General features: G+C 56.6%; 1 protein-coding gene across 10 annotated transcripts; it reads right to left on the reverse strand.

The window, feature by feature from the left end:
- Positions 1-983: 983 nt before the first annotated feature.
- LRRC8A (leucine rich repeat containing 8 VRAC subunit A) lies at positions 984-26,824 on the reverse strand. Of its 10 annotated transcripts, none has more exons than XR_006655712.2 (6): positions 26,679-26,824; positions 23,415-23,520; positions 10,597-10,939; positions 8,332-10,496; positions 2,387-2,802; positions 984-1,577 (listed from the first exon to the last, which is right to left on the reverse strand). XR_006655712.2 is itself a non-coding variant. In XM_053919825.1 (6 exons), exons 5-6 carry the CDS (start codon positions 10,486-10,488, stop codon positions 2,527-2,529), a joined length of 2,433 nt encoding a protein of 810 aa, XP_053775800.1. In that variant the 5' UTR covers positions 10,489-10,496; positions 10,597-10,724; positions 14,286-14,428; positions 23,415-23,520; positions 26,679-26,824; the 3' UTR covers positions 984-2,526. The 10 variants fall into 10 exon arrangements, 9 of the variants coding, with proteins under 9 accessions (XP_053775800.1, XP_053775799.1, XP_045052717.2 ...); XM_053919825.1 differs by adding an exon at positions 14,286-14,428 and having other exon boundaries at positions 984-2,802; positions 10,597-10,724; XM_053919824.1 differs by adding an exon at positions 19,513-20,941 and having other exon boundaries at positions 984-2,802; positions 10,597-10,724.
- Positions 26,825-26,888: the final 64 nt, after the last annotated feature.

Consider the following 26,888-nt stretch of genomic DNA (forward strand, 5'->3'; position numbering starts at 1 on the left):
GGCCCAGCTGCTCCCCACCAGGAGGCCCCTGTCAGGGCAGAGAGGAAGAAGGTCCTGGCTTAGTCCTGAGGGCACCTGGAGGGTCAGAGTTCATGGCGCAAGGACCGGCTCTGGCCTGTCCCAGAGGAGGTGCCCAAGCAGCAGGTAAGGCCTCATCACTGAGGCCAAGATCACACACGATGCCCTTTCCTCCTTACCAAAAGATGGCTTCTCCTGGGCCCCGGTGTCAGCCCCCCACAAGCCTCGCTGGTCCAGGAGGAAAATATCCTTTACTGGGTGCGAGGATCCAGGCCCTCTGCTGAAAACCCCGCCCACCCGCACAGTTACCACGAGTAAGCCTCAGAACAACCCTGCCAGGCTGCCAGCACCATCCTGACTTTTACAACTGAGGAAGCCGAGGCTGCTGAGGCCACGCATCAAAACAGCACGGCTAGCATTTGAGGGCAGCTCTGCCCATCTCCCCGAGACTCTGCCCTTGACCCCAGCACCTTCAGTAGGCTCCCAAGGGGCTGGGAGCAGGTCAGACCCTCCCAGGGTCACTCCACCCCACCTGCACAGAGCCCTGGGGATTGGCTGTTGGAATTACAAGAACCGGGGAGCAGAGAGAGGAGGTTCCCACTGTACAGATGGGGCTACGGAGGCCACGGGAGAGAAGGGGTCTGCCCAGCTCCATGCTGGGATGACGGAGCTGGGACAGGGACCTGGGACAGAATACTGGCTCCCATTCCAGTGACCCCCTCCCCTGCCCATGAGGGCCCAAACCGCAGGCAACCCTGCCGGCAGCGTGTACGGGCCGTGGAACCCCTTGCCACGCCCGACACATAGCCGGTGCTTCAGGCTCAGTCCATGGGGCGGCGAGAGGTGCGGCTCACTACCTTGCAGGTGCCCAATAAATGGTTACTCAACAAATTAGTCCACAGGGCCCGGTGAGCCTCAGAGAGCCGAGGGAAGGCCCCCCACCCACGGAGACCCCCAAAGACAACTTTCTGTGGTAGGTTTATTTGATTTGAGTCTACAAGTTCAGACCCACACGTAACGGACTGCTTCGTGGTTGCCAGAGGCTAGTGTGCGTTATTTCTGAGGGTCACATCCGATGTCACGCCGCAGAAAACAGAAATGGACAAATGGACAGAATTGTTAAGACAAGAGACGCTAAAACGTGCCTTAGTGTCCAAGTGATTGATCTAAGGCCGAGACCCAGGTGACTGATCTAAAGCGAGGTGGCTTCTCACCACCAGGCACCTGGGACAGAAACTGGAACCCAAACCCGGGCGGCCTGCTTCTCTAGGGCCAACCTCCCCAGCAGTGGCCCTGCCTCCAACGGCAGGCCCTGAAGGACGGGGTGGTGATGTGGCTGATGAAAGCAGCTGAGGCTAGTGGTGGCACTGGGCAGACTTGTGACACAGGAGGTGGGGAAGTGGAGTCCAGGCGAGGTAGCTCCTCTTGGCTCCGTAACACTGTGATGAGGGACAGGGAGGACGGAGCACCGTTCATCCGGGGATTGGCCAGCCCGAGTCTCCTCCCCTCTTGGCAGCTCCAGAACATTCCCTTTGGCCAACAGCCACAGAAATGAGTGCCTGCCAAGACACATGGAGGAGAAGGAAAACAAGACACCAAAAACAAAACAGAAGTCCCCACCCGTGGGGAGGAAAGGAACAAACAGAACCCCGGACCAAGGCCACACCGGCCTGGAAGACGCCCGGGGGGGGGGGGGGGAAGGACACGCAGCTCAGGGCCCCGCCGCCTGCGCCCACCCTGAGACTCCAGCTCACTGGCCGTTAGTGTCTTTGGGCTTTTTTTTTTTTTTTTTTTTAAGTTTTTTTCTTTTTAATACCCAAACCTTCCATTTCCAAAGCTTAAAAAAAGTTCTTAAAAAAAAAATTCTAAAACTGATGAGGCGAGCCCCAGGCCCGGCCTTTCCACCTGGCGGCCTGCTCTCCCGAGGGCTGTGCCCACACAGCCCAGCCAGGACCGCAGGGGTGACCATCCGCTGCGGGTTCGCCCCCGGCCGCTCTGCTCCGGGCTGTGTGGGCACTAAATGCAGGCAGCATCGCCACAAAAGGAAAAGCAGAACAGCCCACCCTTCCTTAAACACCCCCATTGGAGCTGAACTTTCTGGGGAATGTGTCAGTTATCAGGAGGGAGGGGGCGGAGGTGGAGAAAAATAAATACCAAGAGCTATGGAGACTTCCTGGACCTCTGGCATCGGCTCAGCCTCCCAGGCAGAGCGGGCCTGCAGGGAGGAGGCCCACTGCCCAAACACCGCGCTGGAGACAGATTACAGGTCTCTGGTCTCCCCAGCAGGCGCCTGCCCCAGGGGCTGAGTCTCAGAGGGAGAAAGGGGCCAGCCCCTCAGGCACTGTCCTGCCACCCTGGCCCCGCTCACATCCAAGCCCAGGCTCCTGCCCTGGCCGAGAGGCTGGGGTGGCTGTCCCAGGGTTTACGGATTCCTGGGCCAGAGGGCCCCTTGGTGGTCCCACCGCTGGCCACTGCAGGCCGGCCCTGTGCTCGGCAGCCTGCCAGGGTTCAGGCCTGCTCCTTGTCGGCCCTCCACAGCCGCTCCTTCACCTCGGGCGGCAACGTGTTGAACAGGTCCTCCTCCACCACCAGGCCACTGCGCTTGAGCAGTGGGCACTCGCCCAGCTCCACGGGCAGGCACTCTAGCCGGTTGCCCCGCAGCTCGATCTGGGTCAGGTTGGTCAGCTCGCCCACCCGTGAGGGCAGCGACTGCAGCACATTGTTGCCCAGGTGCAGGGCCCGCAGCTTCCGGCACTGGAAGAGCTCTGGGGGCAGCGCCTCGATCTAGAGCGGAAGAATCAGGGGGGAAAGTGAGCTGGGCAGGCTCAGGCCTGGGGGCCTCTGGATCCAAGGCCTCTCCCCCATCCCCGCTTCCCTCCCTCCCCGGGGCACAGGCATCTTCTCAGAGGCTCATTTCAGCTTCCTGGGGCCCCAGCACCAGCCAAGTCTGGCCCCAAGTCTGGTTTATTTCCACCAGTACTTTAGGTCTCAGCTCTGTAGTCACATCCTCGGAAAGCCTTCCCTCACTTCCTGGGTAATCCATGAAACCCATGTGCCCCAACAGCACTCTCTCGATGGTGAAATTGCTTCATCACCTGTCACCCGGGACTGTGGGCTCTGAGAGGGCGGGCCTGGGTCCACCTTGTTCCCTACTCTCTCCCACACCTGACACCCTAAGAAACCTGTCACACTAACCAGCCACTATCAACCACACCCACTCCTCTACTGCCCAGGGCTCACGGGGACCCAGGCTGCAGGTCCTCTCTGGTTTAAGAACAATTTATATGCCCTGGCTGGTATGGCTTAGTGGATTGAGTGCCAGCCTGTGAACCAAAGGGTTGCTGGTTCAGTTCCCAGTCAGGGCACATGCCTGGGTTGTAGGCTGGATTCCCAGTAGGGGGCATGCAAGAGGCAACCACACATTGATGTTTCTCTCCCTCTCTTTCTCCCATCGTTCCTCTCTCTCTAAAAATAAATAAATAAAATCTTTTAAAAAAGAGAGAACAATTTATGGAAGTAGAGCAGCATGCCGAGAAAATTCCAACCCCTACATGTTGCTGAGGACCGAGAATCCCAGCTCCGTCACTCCCCCGTCCTGGGGCCTCAGTTTCCTCATCTGTCAAGTCACAGACTGTGAGTGCACGGAGCCCCGTAGCGGCCGATCGCGCAGAACTGGAATACTGGGCTGCACCCATTGGCAGCTCACTCCACAGGCGGGCTTGTTCTGAGCGCTGAGACTATGAACTCTTTTAACGCTGGGAACTACCTGTAAATATTCTGTAACCACTTGTCCCATTTTCCAGATGGGGTAATGGGGGCCCTGGAGAAGCTAACCTGCCGGCGGTTCACAACTGGAAATGGAAGAGCTGAGATCAGAACCTGGTTCGACACATGCCCTGCTAAGTGTCTGCACTGTCGGGGGAACAAGGAGCGAACATGGGGCCTGTGGGGGACGGCGGCGGTCTCCCGGCACGCGGGAAGAGCTCCACAGTGCCAGCTCCTTCCCCGCCCGTCTGCAAGTGTCAGCTGTGAGTTTTTACTGGGCCGACCTGCCCTGAAACGACCTACTTCAGATGTGATGGGCAGGAGGGATCCTGCCAGCTCTGAGGTTGCTCTGCCACTGTCCCCATTTTCCTGCTGAGGCGGCCGAGGCCGGGAGAAGTGAAATGGGATGCTGCAGAGCCAGGAAGGGCCAAGTGGGGTGTGGGCCTGGCTTTCTCTGACTCGGAGCTGGCGGGGGTCCCAGTCTGCCACATATGGCACGGTGGGCTGAGCAGCCCTGGGCCAGGCCCTTTCCCCGCCTGGACCTCAGTCTGTCCGTCTGTAGAACAAAAAGGCTGGACTAGAAACGCCTCTGCCTGGGGCCTTGTGGCAGACTTGAACCTTTACCTAATAGGCTCTCACTCTCTCCAGCCATTTTTAGAAGAGGACACTCATTTCGGGTCAGGAACTCGTCCTTCCCAACAGGGCAATCAAGTGACACTATGGCTGGGCGGAGGCCACACTATGAGGGACACTGGCTACTTTAAAGGAGAATCCTGACATGGCTTCCAAAATTGCTACTGCTATATCATGGTCAGGAGCAGAGTAGAGGTGGCTCCAGGCCAGCAGGGCCAAGTTCAGGGGTGTAAAGGTGAAAGGGCAGAGGGGACATGGGCTCCAGTAGTACTGAGGGGCCCACAGCCTTCCAGACACCCCACTCCCCCCCACAGTGGCCCCTCTGATGACAAAGACAGGGTCAGAGCAGCAGGAAAGGCTTGGCCGGTGGGTGGCAGAGCTGGGGTTCACAGGCAGAGCTCCCCCCCGGAACACCCCCTGCCCCGGCCGGTGAGCTCTCTCCAGAGAAAAAGAGAAGGTGCCTTCAGTGGCTCAGTGCCTCATGGCCACACGTATCATTTGGACCTGTCCCTCTTCCCAAGATGTCACTTGTCTGTTGAAGGCATGAAGTTCGCATCACCCCCAGCCCCGCTCTGTCCCACCTCCTCAGGGACCTCAGTGGCTCCCTGATCACCACTGAAGTGGCCTCAGGTCTACCTGATCTTTGGAAAAGACAACCTCCCAGGAGCCTCTGGGGCTGCTCCATCATTCTCTAACCTCCCCAACAAATACCTGGAAAGAGGCCATCTCTCTTCAGCCCACTGTGATCCAGCTTCCACCCCCGTCCACCCTTATCCACAGACTCCTAATCCACTGGACTCGTTCTTTCAGCTGACTCCTTTACGTGCCAGGAGCCCTGCCTGGCCTTGCTCTTCCGCTGTCCACCCTGAACGCTCCAGCCAGACTTCCTTCCTCCCCCGTCTGTCCTCTCTCCCTGGTGATCTTGCCAAGGATCCCTCTCACCCATAAGCCCTGGGGCAACGACACCTTGAGCTTCAAGCTGACTCAACATGGCCTCTTGGATGTCCCAGGGCCCCAGACACCTAACGTGGGACACACAATCTCCCCTCTGGAAACCTATGCCTCCTGCCGTGTCCTGTCCCCATGACCGTCCACCTACCTAGGCAGCCAGGTGAGAAACCTCGTGTCACCCCAGACCACTCCCTTCTCCCCACTTCCAACCCAGCCCCCATCCTGAGGGTTCTACCTCCAAAGTCTCATGGAAACCCATGTCTCCCTGTCCCTGGAGGCTCTGCCAGTGCAGGCATGCCCCCTCCCCTGGGGTTGCACACGGGTTTCTATCAGCTCCTGCCTGCTTACCTGCCCCCCCCCCCCACCACAGCAAGAGCAATCTCTATGCTGCAAGTCAGCTTGCCCCTCTGTCTACTCAAACAACAAGAGTTCAGTGAACACTTGTGCTGAACAAAAAGCTGAGGTCCCTGTCTTGAGAGTTTATGGCCCCGGAAGAGGAATGGACATGAAATAAACAACGATGGGTCATTGAAAGGGAACTGGGAGGAAAAGGATGCTCCTTCCAGCCCTTCAGGGGAAAGTCCAGACTCCAGGGGTGGCTCACTGCTTTCTCCCTCACCACTTTCAGTCACGGCAGGGGCAGAACACACTAAACTCCTCCCTGCCTCTCACCTGACTAACTCCTCCTCATCCTGGAGGGCAGGTGAGATGCCCTTCCTCCAGGAGGCCGCCAGCCCTGGATCAGTGTGGGCTGAGGCCACTCTGTGCTCCGGGATGGCTCTCGTCACACTGTGCTTACTGTCTTTCCCCACGAGTCAGTGAGCTCGGCTGGGCAGCTGCAGGCCTTGTTTGTACCTGTGTCCCCAGTACCTCTGTGCTAGGAGTGCTCGGAAACATTTGCCAAGTCAATGAATGAATGAATGAATGAGTGGACAGAGAATGCCTGCTTTGTCAAGATAATCCTTAGCATGAATTTAAACCTGGGAGAACGAGAGTCAAGGGCTTTGGCTGGGCCATACCCAGCCCGGCCTTTTGACCTGCAGGCCAAGGTGGCCCAGAAGGAACCATCAGGCCTCTGAGGATGGAGGGGGCCTCCAGCTTAGGAGGACGAACCTGACTAAGACGAGCTATTTTCCTGACCAAGGGAGCTATTTTCCCTAGAAGGCCTCTGGCATTCCAGGGGCTGGGGACAGGACGTGATTAAGCTGTGCAATAAACAGGGTGTCAGAGGGTCTCCTTCCTGGGGACAGCATGCCTGCCTGCCGCCAGCTCCTTTCCTGAGGGGTGACCTCAACCTACAGACATGACCTAACAGCCATGCCTAGAGTGTACAACTGGGGGAGGAGGACTGGATGGGGAGCCAGGCTGGCCGCACCCTCCACCGGGTAGGAAGGCGCACCAAGCTCCAGTGCCCACACAAGCCCCGGGACAACACAGGCACCCCAAAGGGTCATGGGATGACCACAGCTGACCCAACTCCAAGGGCTATCTGGCCCTGGGCTGCATTCTGGAGGAGCCACCTGGTCCCCTACACATATTAGAGAAGGGGCTGGGTTTTGGGGGCTCTCCAAATATGGATTCTCAGGAGCATCCCAGTTTTCCTGACCACTGAGCCTGCCCCAGGCTCTGTGGGCAGACTCTCCCGGGTAGGGCAGCCTGGCATCTGACCTTCCCCCTGTGCATTCCCACGGGCACGCATAGCCCTAACTTAGGGGAGGGGACGGGATTTGTCATCATCTTTGACACATGGAGACAGGCTGGTTTGCAGTCAGAGAGGCTTAGGCCAGAGGGGAGGGGAGTTTCTCAGTGGCACGCCTGGGCTGTCCAATCTGAGTGACACTGGAGAAGGCAGGGGCACTTCAGGGTCTGGGGCTGCTGGGACACTGGGGGCTCCAGGAACACTGTGCCCTGCACAGGGCTGACACAGCAAGTGCTCGCTAACCAGCAGGGCGGCTCTAGGCCGCTGCCCTCGATGGAGGCACAGAGGTGGTGGCTGAATCGGCTCCCTCCTGAGTGTCCCACCCCTGGCCCCAGAATCCCGTCAGCACTCACCTCAGTACAAGTCCCCACCCTGAAAGCAGGGACCCAGAAGACCTGTTCTTTCCACTGTCAATCTCCTTGTAGGTCCCCAGGAGGGGCAGGCACAGGAGGTCCCCCCAGCTACAGTGCAGAGGCCAGGCCACAAAGCCACAGGGGCACCCTGCCCTCAGCCACACCCTCTGTGGGAAGGGCTTTGGGTGGGGGGCTTCCCAGGCCAGGCGGGGGACTGGTGCACAGAGGCCACAGCACAGGAACAGCCAACTGTCTCCCGGGTGTGGCCTCCCACACTATTGGCCCCAGACTGCTTGCACAATTTCCTCTCCAGAGGCAGGTGGCGACAAGTCAGCCCCGACCAAGCCCAACTCTGCCCTCCATGCCCCCAAACGCAGAGGGGAGAGGGGTGAGGGCAGTGCACTAGGAGTTGTGGAGGCAGTTTGGCTTCCCCTCGGCAGGCCGCTGGCACCACCACCTAATTTCGTCCTTGGTGGACCCGGACTGGAGCTTCGGCCCCCAATCTGGTCCAGGACAATCCCACTAGCTCCTGGCTGCATACCCTCTCCACTGACCCCACTGACAGAGACAGAGGGAGAAACACTCAGGCCTTGGTCTCCTGCCCACGCACACTCCTACCTACGAGAAACTCACAGAAGGGCACCTTGGGGACAGACCCCCACCTGACCACACAATCCCACCTGGCAGGAGAACTCTGTCACATTCTGTGGTGGAGACAGGCTCTCAACCCCAGACATCTGATTTGGCAGGTCTGGAGTGGAGCTGGGGAAACCTGAATTTTTTAAAAGCTCTTCCTAGGCAGTTTTGGGAAGCACAGGTGAGGTCCTGAGGCACGGGGCCTCCTAAGCACCCCCACCATGGGCCACGACCAGCCCGCCAGCCCACATGCGGAGCCAGGGCAGGGCCACTCACCCGGTTGGCGGTGACGGCCAGATTCTGGAGGTTCTGCAGGAGGCCAATGTCGGCAGGGAGGAAGGTCAGGTTATTGTGGCTGAGGTCCAGGTAACGCAGCTTGCGGCAGTAGAAGAGCTGTGGGGGGATCTTCTCAATCTTGTTGCGGTTCAGGTAGAGGCGCTCGAGGTTGGTGAGGTTGCCGATCTGGATGGGGATGTAGGCGATGTGGTTGTACCACAGCTTAAGGCAGGTGAGGCGGTGCAGGTGCTGGAAGCTGATGATCTCCTCAATGGTCTTGAGGTTGTTGTCCTTGAGGTCGATCTCCTGCAGGTTGTGGAGGCTGAAGATGGAGTGGGGGATGCGCTCCAGGTCGCAGCGGATCAGCTCCAGCTCCGTCAGGTTCACCATCTTCTTGAGGCTGTTGAGGACGATGAGCTTGGTGCCCTCGTTGTTGATGGACAGCTTCTGCAGGTGCACGCCCACGTCCGTGACCACCTGCGGCAGCTTGCTCAGGTTGCTCTTGAGCCGCAGTACTTTGAGACGCTTGAGCTCCCGCAGCCCATCTATGACGATGTAGCGGTTGTTCTCTGCGCTCAGGTTGCCTGTCAGGTGCAGCTCCTCCAGCGTCTTCAGGCTGTAGATCCACAGCGGGATCTCTTTGATGTCCGTGAACTTGATGTGCAGGGCCCGCAGGTTCTCGCGCAGGAAGGCCAGGGCGGGCGCCTCGATCTTGGCCGCTGTGTGGTACAGCCACAGCTCCTGGAGGCCTGTGAGCTGGGCGATGCTGGGCGGGATGGTCACGTCTGGGATCAGCTCCAGCTTCAGCACCTCTAGCTCCACCAGGTCAAACACGGTGTCGGGGATGCCGCTGAGCATGAACAGGTGCAGCTCCAGCTTGTCCTGAGCATTCTTGGTGAGCCGCTGCCGCAGCTTGTCCAATGTCCACTCGTTGTTGAGGTTCAGCTGCCGCAGCTTGTTCTCACTCACCTCCGACAGGAAGACAGCAAAGCGCTTCGAGTAGAGCGGGTCGTACTGGTCGATGAGGTGGAGCATGAAGGCAAAGTCGTTCTTGACGTCGGGGATGTCGCTGTAGCTGCTCTCCTCGCGGATCGACTCGAATGAGTACTTCTTGAGGGAGCGGCGCAGCATCCACCACAGCGTGTACATGCAGATGAGGCCGTAGAAGATGACCAGGCTGATGTAAAAGGACGCCAGGATCTTGAAAAGCGTGGCCAAGGGGTGGGCACACTGGTAGGTGCGGTAGCCCGTCAAGCTCTCGATGTCCACGGTGCAGTCCACGTCGAACTTGATGTTGTGCACGTAGTAGACGGTATAGCAGATGATGAGGATGAACTTGATCACCTTGATGATGGTCTGCCGCATGTAGAGGCGGTACACGATGTCCCCCTCCTCCACGTGGGTCCGGAACTTCTTCACCTTCTCGAACAGTGCTTTGGCCTGCTCCCCCTCCTTCTTGTCCAGCACGCCCGTCTCTGAGCGGTCCACAATGCCCTGCTCGATCCGAGACTTGGTCCTCTGCAGCATGGGCACGGTGGCCTCCACGTCCTCGCTGACAGTTGATGACTTCTTGTCCATGGAGCCATTCATCTTGCTGAAGGCTGGCTTGGGGTCGCTCTCCTCCACTACCGTCTCTGACAGGGCCCGCGTGGTCCAAGGCGAGTCGAAGCACTTCAGCAATATAGACACGAAGTGCTCCAGCTTCGAGCTGGTGCGCGGGAACTTGAACCAGAAGTTGCTGCAGGCCAGGAAGATGAGCGTGTGCAGCAGCACCAGGTAGGGGAAGTACTTGGCAAACCAGTGCAGGCGGTTCTCATAGCACACGGCGTCCACGTAGTTATACTGGTGCCGGTCCAAGTCGTACCTGATGCCGGTGGGGCCCGCATCAGGGGTCGGAAGGATGGTAGAGTTGGGGTAGGAGGGCTCCGGGCCGGGTGCCACCCAGCCCCGAAAGGAGTCGTTGCAGGAGTCCTTCGTGACCCACTTGCAAGGCAGGCAGATCATCTTGTCCTGGGTGACCTGCAGCGTGCCTCCAAAGACCGCGATCATCAGCATGACGATGGAGATGTAGTCGGTGAACACGTCCCACCACGGCTTCAGGATCCGGTACGCCGGCTGCGTGTCCGCAAAGTAGCGCAGCTCTGTCACTGGAATCATGGCTCAACCTAGAAGGGTCCACGGGAGGGAGTTACTGCAGGTTGCCTGGCTTCCTGGGACCCCGGGGTCAGGGGAGGGCGACAATGGGCCCGTCACCCCAAATCCCACCTTGAGTCAGCCTGGGGTCCGAGCCTCGCCACTCATGGGGCAGTCCGCGGATCAGCCTTTCTCCAGAAGCCACGTAGTCACCGGACGGCTGGGAAGCCACCGTGGGGGAAGGCAGGCAGCACCCCCCACTAAGCAGCAAGGAAGACCGGAGCACCGAGATCAGGACCCGCGCCGACAGACGGCTAACTTGCCCTCACAGGAGCCCCCCTGCGTTCCAGCAAGAACATTCTGGAATTCCCGGCTGGATCCCATCCTCTTGCTGATCAGGCTGACTAGAGGGCCTTGTTGAAAACCCCCCGTTCACTCAGAACCAGCTGCCGTGAGCCAGTGACCTGAAGAGATTCTGCGAAGTATGAGAAAAGCCAAATGGAGAAAAGGGGGCTTAAAATGAACTCACTTTTGTACACCTAACAGGGAAGTTCAGAAAACAACTCTGTGTGCACGTGCAGTTGTGTCCGCGCAGGATTCCGGGGGCCCTGGGGCAGCCAGAGGACACATGCCCAGTAGGGGCACCCCAAGAAGAGCTGGGGTGGGGGGGGGACAAGAGAACTAGAGCGTTCTCCGCCCGAAGCAGGATGACACAACCGCTAGTGTGCATTTACGTAAGATTCTCTCTGGCTGTGCCCATCCACGTGAGTACATAAAGAAATTAGAAGCAGCTGCGGCAGGATCACTCCCTGAAGAGGCCGATTCAGCAGATCTCGGGTAGAGCCGGGAACCTGCTTTTTTAATACGCGACTTCCGTGACACTAATGATTGGCCAAATTTGGGACACACTAGATAAGAAGCCACGTTCAGGAAATCCAGCCACTGACACATAGAAGGTATAGAAGGTGTGCTTCACAGCACGCCTGGGTAAGGAACCTCATCCGCAGTTACTCTGCCAAGTACGTGGCTCTTGTAATGAGCAGTTAAGGCGAATGGGACAAAAAGGTACTAGGTGCTCTTGGGAGAACGCCGGGGGGGAAATAAACCATGTGAGGACAGAAGTGAAACCCCTGTAAAAAGACCATCCAGGGTTCCCCACTGTTAGCTTTTCTGTTCTTTAAAACTGATTTTGAAGGGGGAGAGGGAGAGAGAGAGAGATCGATTTGTTGTTCCAATTATTTATGCATTCATTGGTTGCTTCTTGTATGTGCCCTGGGCAGGGATCAAACAGCAACTCTGGTATATCAGGGTGACGCTCTGGCCAACTGAGCCACCTGGCCAGCGTCTGTTACCTTTCCAATGACTGATAACCTTGTCCTTTCTATGTGTATTTAAAAAAATAAAATTGATTTTACATTACACCCTATTTTTAAATCTATACTTTAAACCCAAGTTTAAATACCCATGTTTGTTTTTTTTTTTACTTTAGTATTTTATTTATTTTTAGAGAGGGAGAGAAATGTGTGAGAAAAACATCAATAGGTTGCCTCTTGCACAGCCCCAACTAGGGACCTGGCCCACAACCCAGGCATGTGCCCTTGCTGGGAATTGAACTGGCGACCCTTGGGTTTGCAGGCCAGTGCTCAATCCACTGAGCCTCACCAACCAGGGCTAAATACCTATGTTTTAACAAATGGGCCTATCTCTCTTGGGAGAGGAACAGGGTGCCAGTTGACGGGACGGGGCCACCTTGTTTTGAGTACTGATAATATAAATAATGACAACAGTAATGGATGCTTCATAAGACAGGGACTTCTGTCCCAGGGTGCACTGGGATGGGTGGGGAGGGCAGGAGGGACGCGAAACAGGACCCTGTGAAGGAATCGGGACACTGAGACAGCTGCGTGCCAGGCACTGAACGCAGTTTACCATGGGGTCCTGCTCGTGGAATCCCTTCGATGTCCGAACGCAGGGCCTACCTTTAGCCCCATTCCACAGTGGGGGAATTAGGCCCAGAGAGGTAGAGTCCCTCTCACTTCCCCACTTGGGTCCTTACCACTGTGTGGCCTTTTCTCCACCTGCCTGCTCAGAGGCCCCTTCTACCAGGGGCAGAGACTGAGCACAGGAGCACAGCTTCCCCACCCCCCGGTTCCCGGGGCTCAGGTCACCACAAGGCCAGCAGACACAGCACTGCCCTGTTGAGGCTGGCAGGCACAGGCCAGGGGGTGCCCGCCCCACAGGAAGGCCTGGGCCCTCTAACGACCTGCTGGCTCCTCACACCACCCACACTCCCGGGAAAGTGGCACTCCAGGGGAGGCCTGCTGGATCAAGCAGCGGGCCTCCAGCTGAGAGGCTCCTGAACATTCAAGACACCAGGAGGACACCCAGTCACTGGGGATGGGAAGGAAGGAGGGACCAAGAGGAGAGAGCCTGAGAGCCTGTGACAGCCTGCCCTGGGAAATCCGGAATGAGTGGGCCACGGCAGGGTGCCAGGGGTCGGGGGTGGAGGCAGTTTATGACCAGGCAGGATGTGGGTGCAGCCTCAGTTTCGGAGGGGGAATGGGTGTGTCAGGAGCCTGGAGAACACCCCACCGCACAGTGAGGGGGCGTCTCCAGGCCCCCACCACCCCGGGCTCTGCACATGCTGCCTTCCTGACTCCTGGTCCTGAACTGGGAACCGGTCACAGCTCCGTTTGCAGGTGAGGGAGCTTGAGGCTCAGAGAGGCAGGAAACAGCCCAGTCTGTCCTGTCCCAGCACAGCCACCACTTACCTGCTCACATACACGCCCAACGCCTGGTCTCAAAGCACATCCTGAACTCTACTCAGCCCTTGGCTCGGTCCTATGGGGGCAATAAAGGTGTCCCCCACCTCAGGGCTCTCCCGATCAGTGTGAGTGTGGAAAAGGGTGGGACAGACTGCGGAGTGCCCAAGTAACTGGGCCCTGTGTGCGGGAAGGGGCAGCTGTGGCTACAGCAGGAGACATGGGTGCCACCTTCGTGCTGGGAAGGGCTTCAAGGAGGTGGGTCTTAGACCAGCTCCTCACCGGCTCGCAGCCTTAGTTCCTGCACAAGGGGCAGGACACCTCGTAGGACTGCTGGGAAGACACCATGGAATTTCCTGCATTCGCAAAGCTGAGTGCAGAATGGGGCAGGTAGTCAGTTCTGGCTGGTATCAACTCTCTTCCACCTCCTCCTCACCTGGGAGAGGACCAGAAGAAGCTCCTTGGGGACAGGAGTCTTCAGCCACAGTAAGTGCTCAGTACATTCAAAGGGTCTCAAGAAAGCCCCTGAGAGGGGGACAGGGCCAGAGTGGGTGCAGCGAAGGGCATGGGCCGCACAGTGTGGCAGCCTCAGTTCTAGGTGGACCGGGGCTGGTCAGCAGGGCTGCGGGGCAGGGGGAGGAAGCAGCCTGGCCCCGAGGGCCATGGATCCCTCACAGGCAGGGATCTCAGGGCAGCCCCCAGCCCCAGGAGCTGGGCAACTGGAGGGGACTAAACACCTCCACACCCAGTTAGAGCAGCTCTGCACGCCCAGACTGACGGCTGAGACCCAGGAGCTCCCTGAGCCCAGGAGGGGCACGTTGTTTCAGTGCCCCTTTTCCTCAAAAACTTTATTACAGTAAAATGCGTCCAACGTAGAACTTACCACCTTCGACATTTTTAGGCGCACAGTTCAGCGGTGTCAAGAGCATTCCTGCTGCTGTGTGACCCCCACCGCCCTCCACTCGAGAGCTCTCGTTCTCCTGCAGAACTGAGCCTCCCTCCACACTAGACACGACTCCTCTCTCTCCCTCCCTCAGCCCCGGGCAACCACCCTTCCACCTTCTGTTTCTGTCAATGTGACAGCTCTGGAGACCTCGTGTCCGTGGAATCGCACCCCGTTTGTTCTTTTGTGTCTGGCGTGTTGCACTTAACACAATACCCTCAGCTCCATCCGTGTTGTAGCGTGTGCCAGCATTTCCTTCCTGTTCAGGCAAAATAACATTCCTCATGACCACTTTATAGGCAGGGAGACTGAAGCTCAGGGAGAGAAGCGATGTGCCAACTTCCGTGCCTGCAAGTGACACCAGATCTCCTCCAGGGGCCCTTCACATGGGGCAGAGCCCACCGGACAGCTGCCCCTGGGGCACACGGGGCCATTGGTCCCCTCCCGGCACTTAGCCCTCCAGAGCCAGCACCGCCTCCTAGCGGAGGAGTGGAAATGGCTTCTGTGCCAGGGCCTCAGCTTCCCTGTCTGGAAGGGAGGAGAGAATCTGTCACAGATGGGTCCATATTTTGTAAAAGATGATCGAGGTGCCAAGGGGTGTGTGATTGCAGAATACAGAACTCCCAGAAACGTAAGAGGAAGGCAATCCAACAGGAGAAAAAACGGCCAAACAGATGAATAGACAACTCAAAGGGGAAAAAATGCAAGTGGAAATTAATGTATGAAGTAATTCTTAATCTCAGTACTACTCAGGGAAGGCAAAGTAAAACAATCAGATGCCATTTCACTCCCCCGCCATCGGCCACAATGCCCAGGAAGGGGTCGGGGTGCACAGGTCCTACCACTCAGCAGTTTCTCTGAGTCACAGACCGGAAAGCGTCACTTCACACATACATGCGTGGAGCCACGGACAGGGACGCTCACTGCAGAGTTGTTCCTAACAGTAAAAATTGAGCTAAACGTCATCGAGGGGAGGGAGGATAAGCTGCTCTACTCACACAATGGAAGAGGAAAGCAAAGACAGTGAATGAACTATAGGTACACGGATAGACCTCAAAAACAATGTTGGACTACACCCTGGCTGAGTAGCTCAGTTGGTGAGAGTACCGTCCCCATATGCCAAGGTTGCGGGTTTGATTCCCAGTCAGGGCACATACAATGAATGCATAAGTAAGTGGAACAACAAATCAACGTTTCTCTTTCTCTCACGCAAATCAGTAAGTTAAAAAAAAAAAAAAAGAAACCCAAAAAACCCAGCCCTGGGTGGTAAAAACCCAGCCCTGGATGGTGTGGCTCAATGGATTCAGCACTGGCCTGTGAACCAAAGGGTCGCCAGTTCGATTCCCAGTCGGGGCACATACCTGGTTGCAGGCCAGGTCCCCAGTGAGGGGTGTGCGAGAGGCAACCACACATTGACATTTCTCTCTCTCGCTCCCATCCCCTCTCCAAAATAAATAAATAAAATCTTAAAAAAAAAATCAATGTTGAACTAAAAACAAGCTATAGAGGGATACACTGATTATGTAAGGTTTTCTATAATGCATACAAGGGGGCACTCAATAATAAGTATTATTGTCTGTAGGGCAGGCCCCTTGAGTTCAGGCTTCCCCTGCTGGGTGGGTATTCTAGGAACCCATCTGTATCAGTGTGCCAGCTGGTGTTGTTGTGGGAGGCTGTGTTCTGCTTCAGTGAATTTTTCTTTTAAGACTCTTTCAACGCATTTGCCCATTTCATGGTGCGTGATTTACGAGTGCACCTGCCCACACTGTTGAGTATTCAGCAGCTTTTGACCAAAAAATGTCATGACCCCGGTGCCCCCCGCCCCCCCGATCTCTCTCTCAAGCGACTTTTTCCTGTTTCCCTGGCTGAAAAAAGGCCTCACAGGGAAACGTTTTGCTGATGGGGAAGAGGTGAAACAAAAAACGGCAGAAACACAAAAAGGCATCAAAATCAACAAGGTCAAACACTGTTTTGAGCAGTGGGAAAAACGTCTCAATGGGTGTACTGCATCAGTGGAGAGGACTTTGAAGGTGCCTGAAGTTGAAATACGTAAGAATAAGTACACAATTTCTTATAAATAAATTCTGGGTTTTTTGGTCCCCCTTCATGTATGCACATGTGTGCAGGTATAAAAACATGCACAGAGGCCCCAGAATCGAGGCAATAATTTCACTTTGTGGTGGAAGCAAATGGGATTGAAAAAAGAGACTTCACTGTGCCTGAAATAATTTGAGAGAAAATCTGAAGCAATTGCTGTTAAAACTAAGGTTTGACAAAGAGAAGTCCTGGATACAAAGATATTTGCTTGGTTTTATACTTTTCTGTGTGTTTAAACTATTTCATACAAAATTTACCAGAACAATCACCCTGGCTGGCCCTCTGGTCCTCACACCTGCCAGGCTCAGCTGGAGGCAGCAGCAACTGGACCCGGTTGCCAGGGCAGCAGATTCAGCTCCTCCTTCCAACTGGCCGGCTGCTCACGGGCGCAGCAGCACCTGTGGTCTCTGAGGATCCTACAGGTGCAGCATCGCCCCTTCCTGATCCTGTCCTGCCCCCAGGAAGATGTGGAAGTGGGTAAGGTGCAGCCAGACCCTTCCCACGGTGCTGCTCACACAGGTGGGGAGAAGTGGGCCCAGGTTCCTGCAGCCGGGCTGGAGCATCTCTGTTCCTGGGAGTTGGATAAGCAACCCAGAGGCCCCGATCCTCCCCTTGGTGGCAGACAGATCTCACAGAGTGCAAAGAACGTGCGCTTTGGAGTTGGGGAAACACAGGTTCAAATCCAGCTCTACCATCAAACAATTCCATGACCCCAGGCAAATTATTTAGCCCAAGCCCCTCTTTTTGCAACTTTAAAATAAGAATGCTGCTGCCCTGGCCAGGTGGCTCAGTTGGTTGGATCGAGTGTGTCCCATACACCAAAAGGTTGCGGGTTCTCCCCAATTAGGGCACGTGCCTGGGTTGCGGGTTCTATACCCAGTCAGGGCACATACTGGAGGCAACTGATCAATGTTCTGCTCTCGCATCCATTTTTCTCTCTTTGTCTCTCTCTCTAAAATTGGGTGAGGATTAAAAAAACAGATCTGTATGCAGTGACCCAAAACATGTTCATGTGACAATAAAACAATAAAGTAACACAAAAAGAAACGCTGATGAGTATAAAAATTCACAATCAGTGGAAGCAGCCAGCACCGAAAAGACAAATACTGTGCAATCCCACTGCGACGAGGTCCCTGAGTGGTCCGACTCACAGAGACAGGGAGTGGAGTAGGGGCCGGGGGGCTGGGTTTGATGGGGACTGAGTTTCAGTCTGGGAAGACGGACGGTGGTGGTGGTTGTGTGATGTGAACGTGGCGATACCACCGAACTGTGCACTTAAACACGGTTAAGATGGGAGATTCCATGATTTACACACACACACACACATATGTACGTGTATGTGTGCTTTCTTACTCCTGACTCAAGGATGGGTTTTTCTTCCATTGGTATTAGAGAGAGGAAGGGACAGAGACAGAAACATCAACGTGAGAGAAACATCGACCGGCAGCCTTCCTCATGCACCCCGACCGGGGTTGGAACCCGTGATCTAGGCATGTGCCCTGACTGGGGGGTCAAACCTGCAGCCTTCCAGGGCATGGGACGACGCTCCAACCAACTGATGCACCCAGCCAGGGCATGTGTTATGCGTATTTTACCACAGTTAAAAAAAAAATTAGGAAAAAGCGTCCAATCCCATTCTTGTCTTAAAAAAAGTGTATCAGTAACAGACTTACTACTGTATGCATAGAAAAATCTAGAAAGCTATGCACAGAACTTTATGTGGTTAAATTTAGAGGTATGAATCTAGAAGGTGGTCTACATTACACATTCTTCTATTATTTAAATTCGGTCCTTTCATAAGTCAGAAAAAGTACTCGGTGAAAACGCCAAAGGGCTTCCTCACGGTGTGGTTTCTGAGGATCGTCAGAGCTTACTTGAGCGTCCCTGCCACGCCTGCCGCCCACTGTGTTAGAGAAAGGCCAGCCCACTCCTGCCTGCCCCACCCAGGAGCAAGCATGCTTCAGGGGCGCAGTCCTCACTGCGGGAAGCGACGTCTCAGGGCGGGTGACCTCGGACCCATGGCTTTTCCTCTCTGAGCCTGTTTCCTCAGCTGTCAAAGGGGAGTGTTACAGGAGCTATCTCAGAGGCTTACTGTGAGAATCAAAAATAAGACAATGTGTATGGTGCCAACCCAGTCTGGCACAGCGGAAGGCACACTACGGTCATAACCCGGCTGCCATGGCACAAAACCCTCCCAGAATTCAAGGAGAGACACCCAGGTGAGGGCTGAGCCGAAAGCACAAACTCCTACAGCCCAGACCAGACACACCCAGAGGCCCCCGGAATCCCCAGGACTCACAGGGCCATGAACTTCTGGAGCCCCTCCTGGCTCAGGACTCCAGGAAAGGCCGGGGCGGGGGGTGGGGGGGGGGTGGGGGGGGGGAGAGCTGGCATTCTGCCCCCTTGGGTTTCAAGCCTGGTCCCCATTGTTGATTTCCTCCTGAATCTTCTTACAAAGAAATGACATGCTGCCTGCCTAGTTCCAGAGGAAGACCACCCAGCAAGCTCCAGCCCCACCAAGGCCTGCAGAGACTTGGCTGCCATACCTGAGCCGTGGTGGCAGGCGAGGCAGCGGGTAAACAGGGCACAGAGAGTCTTTTGTTGAAGCCCAAAAAGAGAGGCTGGGAAACCTTCCCAGGCAGGAGGGAAGGGGGGAGGCTGGCATCCCTCCTGTACCACAGTTAGAAGGGCTGTCCCTCCAACACTCTCCCAGGAAAGGGGGAAGGGCCATTCCTGTGAGGCCCCAGGAAGACACTGGGTCACTGGCCTTGTCCCAGGAGGCTCTGAGCCTGTGAATCTGCTCCTTGGTCAGCACCCCCAGGATTCCTTTGCTCCCAGAGCTGGGAGGGAGAGGATATGACCGGTCCCAGGGTACACACAGTCTCTGCCCCAGCGCAGGGCACTGCCCTCCAGGCCCCCACACCCAGCCGGGATGAGTCAGAGGCTGGGGGCACTGCCTGGCTTGGCATTCTTCCTGCGGAGAAGGGCACACCCTCACTTCCCAGGAAAAGGAAAAGGGGAAAAAGTCTGGGCCAGAGTGGGGAAGGGAACGAGTTTCAGTTCCAAACTGCTTTCACATTTGGGCGGGGCCTTCCAAACAGGCTTGTCTTCCTGAAAGCTTGTATGGGTGGGGCCTGCCTTCGAGGTAAAGGGTGACAGGTAAGGGACGCCCACCTTGGACTTGCCCCACTGTGAGCCAAGCAACAGAAGCAGGAGGCCAGGCTGCAGGTGAGGGCTTCCCCTTACCCCCGCAGGCTGGTATTACAGCAGCTGGTTACTATCATCGCACCCAGCACTTCCTGTGCCTCAGTCCCAATCTTCAGGCCAACCGCTACGAGGGCTCCAGTGTGTGATCTCAGGAAAGTCATGGTTTCCCGGGGCTCTGGTTTCCTCATCTGTAAAATGGGCCGATGAGTCCATTTCTTGCAGGGTGGTGAGGAGGACTAAAGGAGGCAGTCCACAGAAAGTCTTGGCCCAGTGCCTGCCACACAGTAAGACTCCGTAACGTTAGCTCCTGTTATTACTGTGGTAAGTTTTATCAGTCCCTTTAAGGGTCTTAAGTCTGAGGCTCAAAGAAGTTAAGTGACCCGCCCAGGGCCACAGAGCAAGATGGTGGGAAAGACCACCCCAGGTCTGACTTTCCATTGTACGAATCTGCCTCAAAGGCAACTGGGTCTCCTGGGCCCAGCCACGTTCCCAGGCAGACCCACACGCAGACACTACTGGGTCTCTCAGGCACAGCTCTACGGAAACCTGAGAAGGGAGCCCAGCTCTAGATTTAGGCCCAGAAGCCAGGTGTTGGGTCTGGGCCTGGGGGGCAGAGAGGCCTGAGAGACAGGTTCTGAGCTGCTATAAATACCAGCACTGCCTTCCAGACAGGTTACAAAACATGAGCAGGAACACCCAAGGGTGGCTGAGACCCCCGGGGACTGGGACTGTGGGGGCCCAGCCACAGGTGGGATGCTGACCCAGGGCGCCGGCTGGGAGACACTGGGAGACGCCAAGGACAGGATTCCCATGAGGCCCTGCCCCTGGTCACACCAACTCTGCCAGAGGGCCGGAGTTTGGCAGCGATGCCTCTGCGAATGCCCAGGTGGCGTGTGAGAGCTGTGGAATTTTACAGCCACTTTTACTCTGGTGCAACCTTACTCCAGGCGTGAGGGTATATTGCAGGTATCTACTTAGTTTTGAGGTTTTAAGCCCTCAAGAGATGCTTAAATGTAGATCTTGTTACAAATGCAATACAAACGCATGGGGGGAGACAGCAAGGGATGTCGTGGCTGGGAGTAAAAGCTATTCTAGAAACCTCAACCCCATGCATCCTTGACGAAAGAAGGTTAAATGCCCCCTCCTGCCCCCAACTACTGGGAGGTCACTAAAGCCCTGGTACTGAGGGGGGCTCGGCTGGCTGCTACACCAAGGGTGTCAGTTCTGGCGGCAGAGAGACTCCGTCACCAGAGGTGGGGACCGGGGCTGAAAGAGTCACCCCGATCAGTGTTTCCTGGCATGGCTGCAGACCACCGGCTTCACGATGGCCTGGGGAGCTTCTTCAAAGTGCAGATCCCTGGGCCCAGCCCCCATGCTCTCACTGTGCAACTGTGGTGGTGGGCTCAGGGGGAAACAGCATTTCCAACAAGCCCCCTGGTGGCTCTGAAGCACCCCCAAGCCTGAGCACCTAGAGAAAAAGAAAAGTGGAAGGTGGGGAGAAAGCACAGGCTGCCAAGGCAAAGAGAACAGGGTCTGAAACCTTACTTTTCCACTAAGACAACTTTGGGCAAGAGCCCTCAACCCTCCGAGTCTTGGTCTGCTGGCCTGTAAAACAGGGAAACCACTTCGCATGGGTGGCATGGCAGGTAACAGATGTACATAATGACGTAGCTCAGTGCCTAACACTCAAACCACAGCCCCTGAGGATGACCACTGGACCCGAAGGCCCTGCTGCTGGGAGGAGGGAGGGGGCAGAGAGGCCAACTCCTGGGGCTCTCTGCCAGAAGCGTCCCCAGAAGAAAAGAGACTCCAGGGAAAGAATGAGAGGGAGAAACACGGGCGAGGGAGAGGGTCAGGCCCGAGAGCCTGAGAGCCCCGTCAGGTGAGGGAGACTCTCCGGCACAGACCTCATCCCCAGCTCTATCCTGCCAAACCACTCTCCGTTTCCACAAAACCAGGCTGCCAGACAGGAGACCCTCCTGCTGAAACCCACCCTGAGGTCATTTGTGTCCTGACAGAGCATCTATGGACCCAGGTCAGAGGGCGGCCCCTCCCCCTTCTCGCCTGCCTGCCCACCCTCAAGAATAAAACACAAAGGAAGCATTTCAAGGGAATGAGGACCGAGGTTTCTGCCAGGAACCACCAGGGTAAACCAAGTCAGGGCCAGACTCAGGCACATGCAACAACTCGTGTGTGTCTCCTCAACCTCCCAACTATCCCTGCCCCAGGCAGACAGGGAGGCCAAAACCTAGATGCCAAACTTCCCGGGCCGGCCGCGCCATTCCCTCCACGCTGTCCCTGGCACGGAGGAGGCATTCTGATCCCAGATAAGTAGGCCCGCTGCTTCCTGCTCATGCTTCCTGCTCATCCTAAGCCGGAGACTTCAGCTGAGGCCTGGTCTCTCTGTAGGACAGAGCTCCTCAGAGCCAACAGGAAACTCCTACAGGGCAGGGCCCAGAGTTGCTCTCCTTGTCCCAATAAACACGAGAGTCAACAAAATCACACACCAGGCATTTCCCACCCCCCTCTGCTGCTGCAAAAGCCCAACTCCCTGCTCAAACCCCCACGGTGAGGGGTGAGCGAAGGGAGCACTGCGGGGGGGGTGGGGGGCGGGGGAGAACCAGAGTGTGGACGTTCCAGCAGGAACACACACTCAGACCTCCCCTTGCCGGGGGGAGAGGTCCAGGAGTAACCACTAATGAAGCGAGAGGGAGCTGGGGCCAGCAGCTGTCCCGGGGCTTGCTTTCGGACGAAGGAGCAAACAGTAATAATACACGTGGAAGAATACACCCCGCCCCACTCACATCGCCGGAGAGGGGGGTCACCGGGGACTTTCATTTTCTACATGACATTAAAACCAAAACATTATACAAACATAACGAACATGCAACTATGTTGGTAATTACAAAAAAATAGTATGATCATTATTTCTTTTAAAATCCAGGCTAGGAAGGGCCAGGCCTTCCTTAACAAAAAGCTGAGGTGGGAGGTGAAGGCAGGGAGGCCTTGGGCACAAGCAAAGGACCTTGGCCCAGGATTCCAGGCTCAGGTTCCAGTCCCATGTCCCTGCCTTCCTTCCTTATAAGTTTAGGTAAATTGCTTCCTCCCCTCAGCCTCAGTCTCCACACCTGTACAGGAGAGGAAGGCCATGGCCTGAGCTTCCTCAAATGATCAAAGGGGATCATCGATGAGGCTGTGTTTCCCAAATTACAGGACTGCTATGACTAGGGACCACGTTCTGGGACACACAGTCAGCCAAGTGCCTCTCCCATATCAACATGGGGGAGGAGGTGCTGATGTCACCCCCTTTCGGCGATGGGGAAACCGAGGCTCACAGAGGTGCCGTGACCGGTCCACAGCCCCTCGAGGAGCATGAGAGAACAAAGTGCTGGTCCTCACCAGTGCACCTCCTGCGTTTGGGGACTGTTTTCCAAAGTGCAGGCTGGGAAACCCTGGTCCCCTAAGAGGGCCACCCACGCGACCCAGGCAGTGTGGGGAACACGACTCACGAGGTCGCTCTCAGAGGCTCATCGTGCTCACGGCTCCGAGAAGTCCTGTAGCAAGGAATAGGAGCTGCCGTTTCCCACGAGGGACACAGGGGACACAGGGAGCACACCCAGGAAATGCGGTCATGAGACAGCATCCACCACAACCCAGCCCGACAGATCTGGGCGGAAGGAGAAAACGCCGAGGGTGGCAATGGAATGAAACACTGGCATTCGAAGAGTATGGCAACCAGATGTTACTCAGCTGGCCACTGAGTCAGGAGGAGCAGGAAGAATTCTGTCTTCTGCCACCTCTGCTCTAGATGCCCTGGGCCTACAGGCAAAAGAGCAAGAACTGCAGAGACGGCAGAGATACTGCCCTTTGCTCCCGGGGTGGGGGAAGGCACCTGGGCAGAGGCCAGGGCTGGCCTGGAGGGAGGGGGGCCCAGTCCTTACCCCGGGGACGGCTCTGCTATCTGCGTGTTGGCTGCCGGTGCTGAGGCTGGCCCACTTCTGTCTGGGCAGGGTCCTGGCATTTCTTTCGTTCCATGAAGCTGCCTCCCTACGAGGAAGCAAGAGCTACTGTCAGCAGGGATGTGTGTGACTATCAGAGTTACCTGCTGTGCTGCCAACATTTTCTGAGTGCCTGCTTGGTGCCAGGCCCTCAGCTGGGTTCTGGGGTGACAACAGAGAATCTGGCAGTCTACTGGGGCGATGCCAAGTCAACAGTTACAACTGGCTCTTGACAGCCCAGGGCCCTGCTGCGGGGAACCCAGAAGCTGTGGGACCATGGAAGAAACACTACACTCACACTCCTGGGGTCAAGGAAGGCTCCCTGGAAAAGGTGTTTCCTGAGTTGACTGCTGAAGAAGAGTAGGAGTTGAGGAAAGAGCATTCCAGGCAGGGAGGAAAAATACACGTTTGCCTCGAGGGGAAAGAACATGGCATCGAGCGAATGCTGAGTGATTCAACCTGGCTAGATCCAGGGCTGGAGGTGGGCCGCGGAGAGAGATGAGCTATTGTGGGGTGAGCCAGATCTAGGCAGAGACAAATCCTCATCCCAGACATATAACTCCGACTCCAACACAAACCCCGACCACCACCTGAGTCAAGAAGCATTTGGTGAGCATCTACTATGCCAGCACTCTGCGCAGAAATACCCACAAGAGTGAGCAAGACAGGTTAGCAGGGTGGGGACAGAAGTGTACTCAGACTACAACAGGGCAGGGGGAGCATCTAAGTCAGCCAGGAGCTGGGAACAGGGCCCAGCCATCAGGAAAGGTCAAAGGATAAGGCGGAGTTAGGGTGCGGTGGGGGGAGGTGTGGAGTGCAGGCAGACAAAAGAACTTGAGAGATTGTAGAAGGGCTCATGGAGGCTTTCAGCCATTTCTGCCACAAGTATTACACCTACTCGTGCGTGCTCCGCACTGTCCTGGAAGGAAGGAAGCAGAAGACAGTCTCCAGCCTCACGGGCAGACAGCGATCCAGGAATCCCACACAGGGTGATGGCAACTAGGCAGAAAAGCACCTGGAGCTGTGGAGCCACAGGGCCCATCTAAGTTGGCCTCTACCCCCACCTGCCCTCCTCTGCGAGGATGGGGACACACACTAGTCAGTCTAGTCACTTGCCTGTGGCAGATCCAGGACCAGAACTCTGGCCTCTGGACTCCTGGTAAGTGACTTCTTCTACTCCTTCCTCTTCTAGGAAACACAGTGACCAACCCCTAAATATTCACCCAGAGCTAACGCCGCTTTTCTCGGGGCTGCCTCTATAATATTTCTATTATTAAGCTATACCAATGTCTTCCTGTCTGCTCTCCTCCCAGACTGCAGCTCAGGAGGCCAGGAACTGTGTTCTCCCAGCACCATTCCTGAACCGGGCCAGGCACTTACTAAAAGAGGCCGAGTGAATAAATGAATGAGTCAGGGATGGAGAGAGTGTGCTGGACTCCAGGGTTCCACATCCACCCCACCCAACTCCTCATGAGGTCTTAGACTACTTGCCTGTGCCTTAGTGTCCTCATGTAAAAACCTGGAACCATCTGCACTCTCAGGGGTCAGGAATCAGGCTTGATTCCTTCCCTCCTACCAGTGAGTTCCAGGCCAGGCCAGGAGCAACCAATGCCCAGCCACATCCCTGAGTTCTGACCTACTGGGGTAACCCTCAGGAGCCCCTCCACGCAGCAAGGCCCCTCAAAGTCTGCAAAGGAATCCGTTTCCTCTTGGGCGTGCCCAAGGGACAGAGTACAAAAGCCTCTGGTTGAGTTCTGGTGGGGGAGTCACAAACGTTCTTGAGCCCCTGCTCTGTGTCCCACAGCCCCTGGAAGGCAGAGGGGCACTGGACCCAAACCCAGAATCTCTGCAACTGGGAAGACAGGGAGGCAGAAGTCATGTTATTCATGCCCTAGCATTTCTCCAAAAGCCAGTCCTCCAGTGTAAGTCATCTGCCCTTGCCCACCCCCGGTGAGCCAGAGGAAGACTTGACCTTCACGGAGGCAATGCCAATGTGAATGAGCCATGGGCACGGCCCAGTCCCTCTGAACAAACTCCCACACCTCCATCCTCTTCACAGGAAGGATCGCCAACAGCAGACCTCCCCTTTCTGCCTCCAGTCTGTCTCTCCAGAGAGCAGGGTACAGTTGGGCAGGACTCCACATGGACTCCTAGTGGAAAAGGTGGGAGAGGCCCTTGGGAGGCTTTCAGTTTCTCCAAATCCTTCTTCCACAATTTAGGCCCAAATTCCCTTTCCCTCACCAAGCTCTCTCCCTCCTCATCCTCACACCTCCTCAGCCAAAGGCTTCCTGGGGTGAGGCAGGGAAGAGGAAGGTCAGGAGAATGTGGTCACCAAGGGACGGCCCCACCCTTTCAGCCAAGTCCCCATCAGGAAGAAGCTGTGGACACCCCCCAACCATCTCTCCTCCTTTCCAAAAAAGGCAGCAGTTGCATCAGCTGAGAATCAGCCGGATCTTGGTTCACTCCCCTCCGGATCAAGGGGAAGACAGAGTCAACAAAAGGAGCAAAATCATCATGAACCCCAAGGATCAGGGGCTCTGTTCTTTTGGCCTGGGAGCCAACTCTGCTGCATCTCCAGCTCACCCATAGCGGTACCAGCCTGGACCTAATCAGATCTGGCCCTGAGGCCCCAGACCCAGCACCAGTCTTCCCGGGGACCCCAGCCCTGACAGGCCCCAAGAGCCTAGCCTGGGACCCTACCCCCAAGTCCGGGCACTTCTCCCGCCAGATCAAGAAGAGGGAGGGGCCCAAGGGGAAAGGAGGGGTCAGGAACCCAGAAGAAGGGAGCAGGGGGGAACCTTTGAGAATGAAAAAGAGCTGGTAAGGAGAGAGCCCAGATATGGAAACTCTACGAAGGGGAAAGTGTGTGCAGAAGTGAGGATCTGGGGGAACCCAGGGGATGACAAGTGGACCTGGGGGAGCCAAGGCGGAAACTCCCAGTAGTAGAGCGCAGGGAGGCACGGGGTGCCTGGGAGGGGGCTCGCGCGCCGCGGCGCCGGGGAGAGGGTGCGGTCCCAGAGCCCCGAAGGAAGGGGGAGACCGGACACAGACAGAACTGAATTGCCGCGGGAGGCCCCACGGAGCCGGTCCTGGCGGGCAGGGCCAGAGCTGCCGGGGCAACCGGAGCCGGGCAGCTGGCCGGGGACGTGCAGGAGCGGGTTTTGAGAGGTGACAGCTCGCGCCCCTTTCCCCACCCCACCCACTCACCTGGGTCTGCCGCGTCCGGCCGCCCAGCAGGCAGCCCGTGGGCCCCTGCCGCACAGTCCCGCCACCGGCCGCTGCGCCCCTCCGGCGCCTCCTTTTGTTTGTCCCTCACTGCACCACTCAGCCTTCTCCGCCCCGGAAGTGACGTCACCCTACGGCGCGAAGGCGGTGGCCTGGGCGTCGCCATCTTTTTGAGGGGAGCTGTCTCGCCGT

This window comes from Desmodus rotundus, chromosome 1 (assembly GCF_022682495.2).
Source record: "Desmodus rotundus isolate HL8 chromosome 1, HLdesRot8A.1, whole genome shotgun sequence".
In the NCBI taxonomy this organism is placed as follows: domain Eukaryota; kingdom Metazoa; phylum Chordata; class Mammalia; order Chiroptera; family Phyllostomidae; genus Desmodus; species Desmodus rotundus.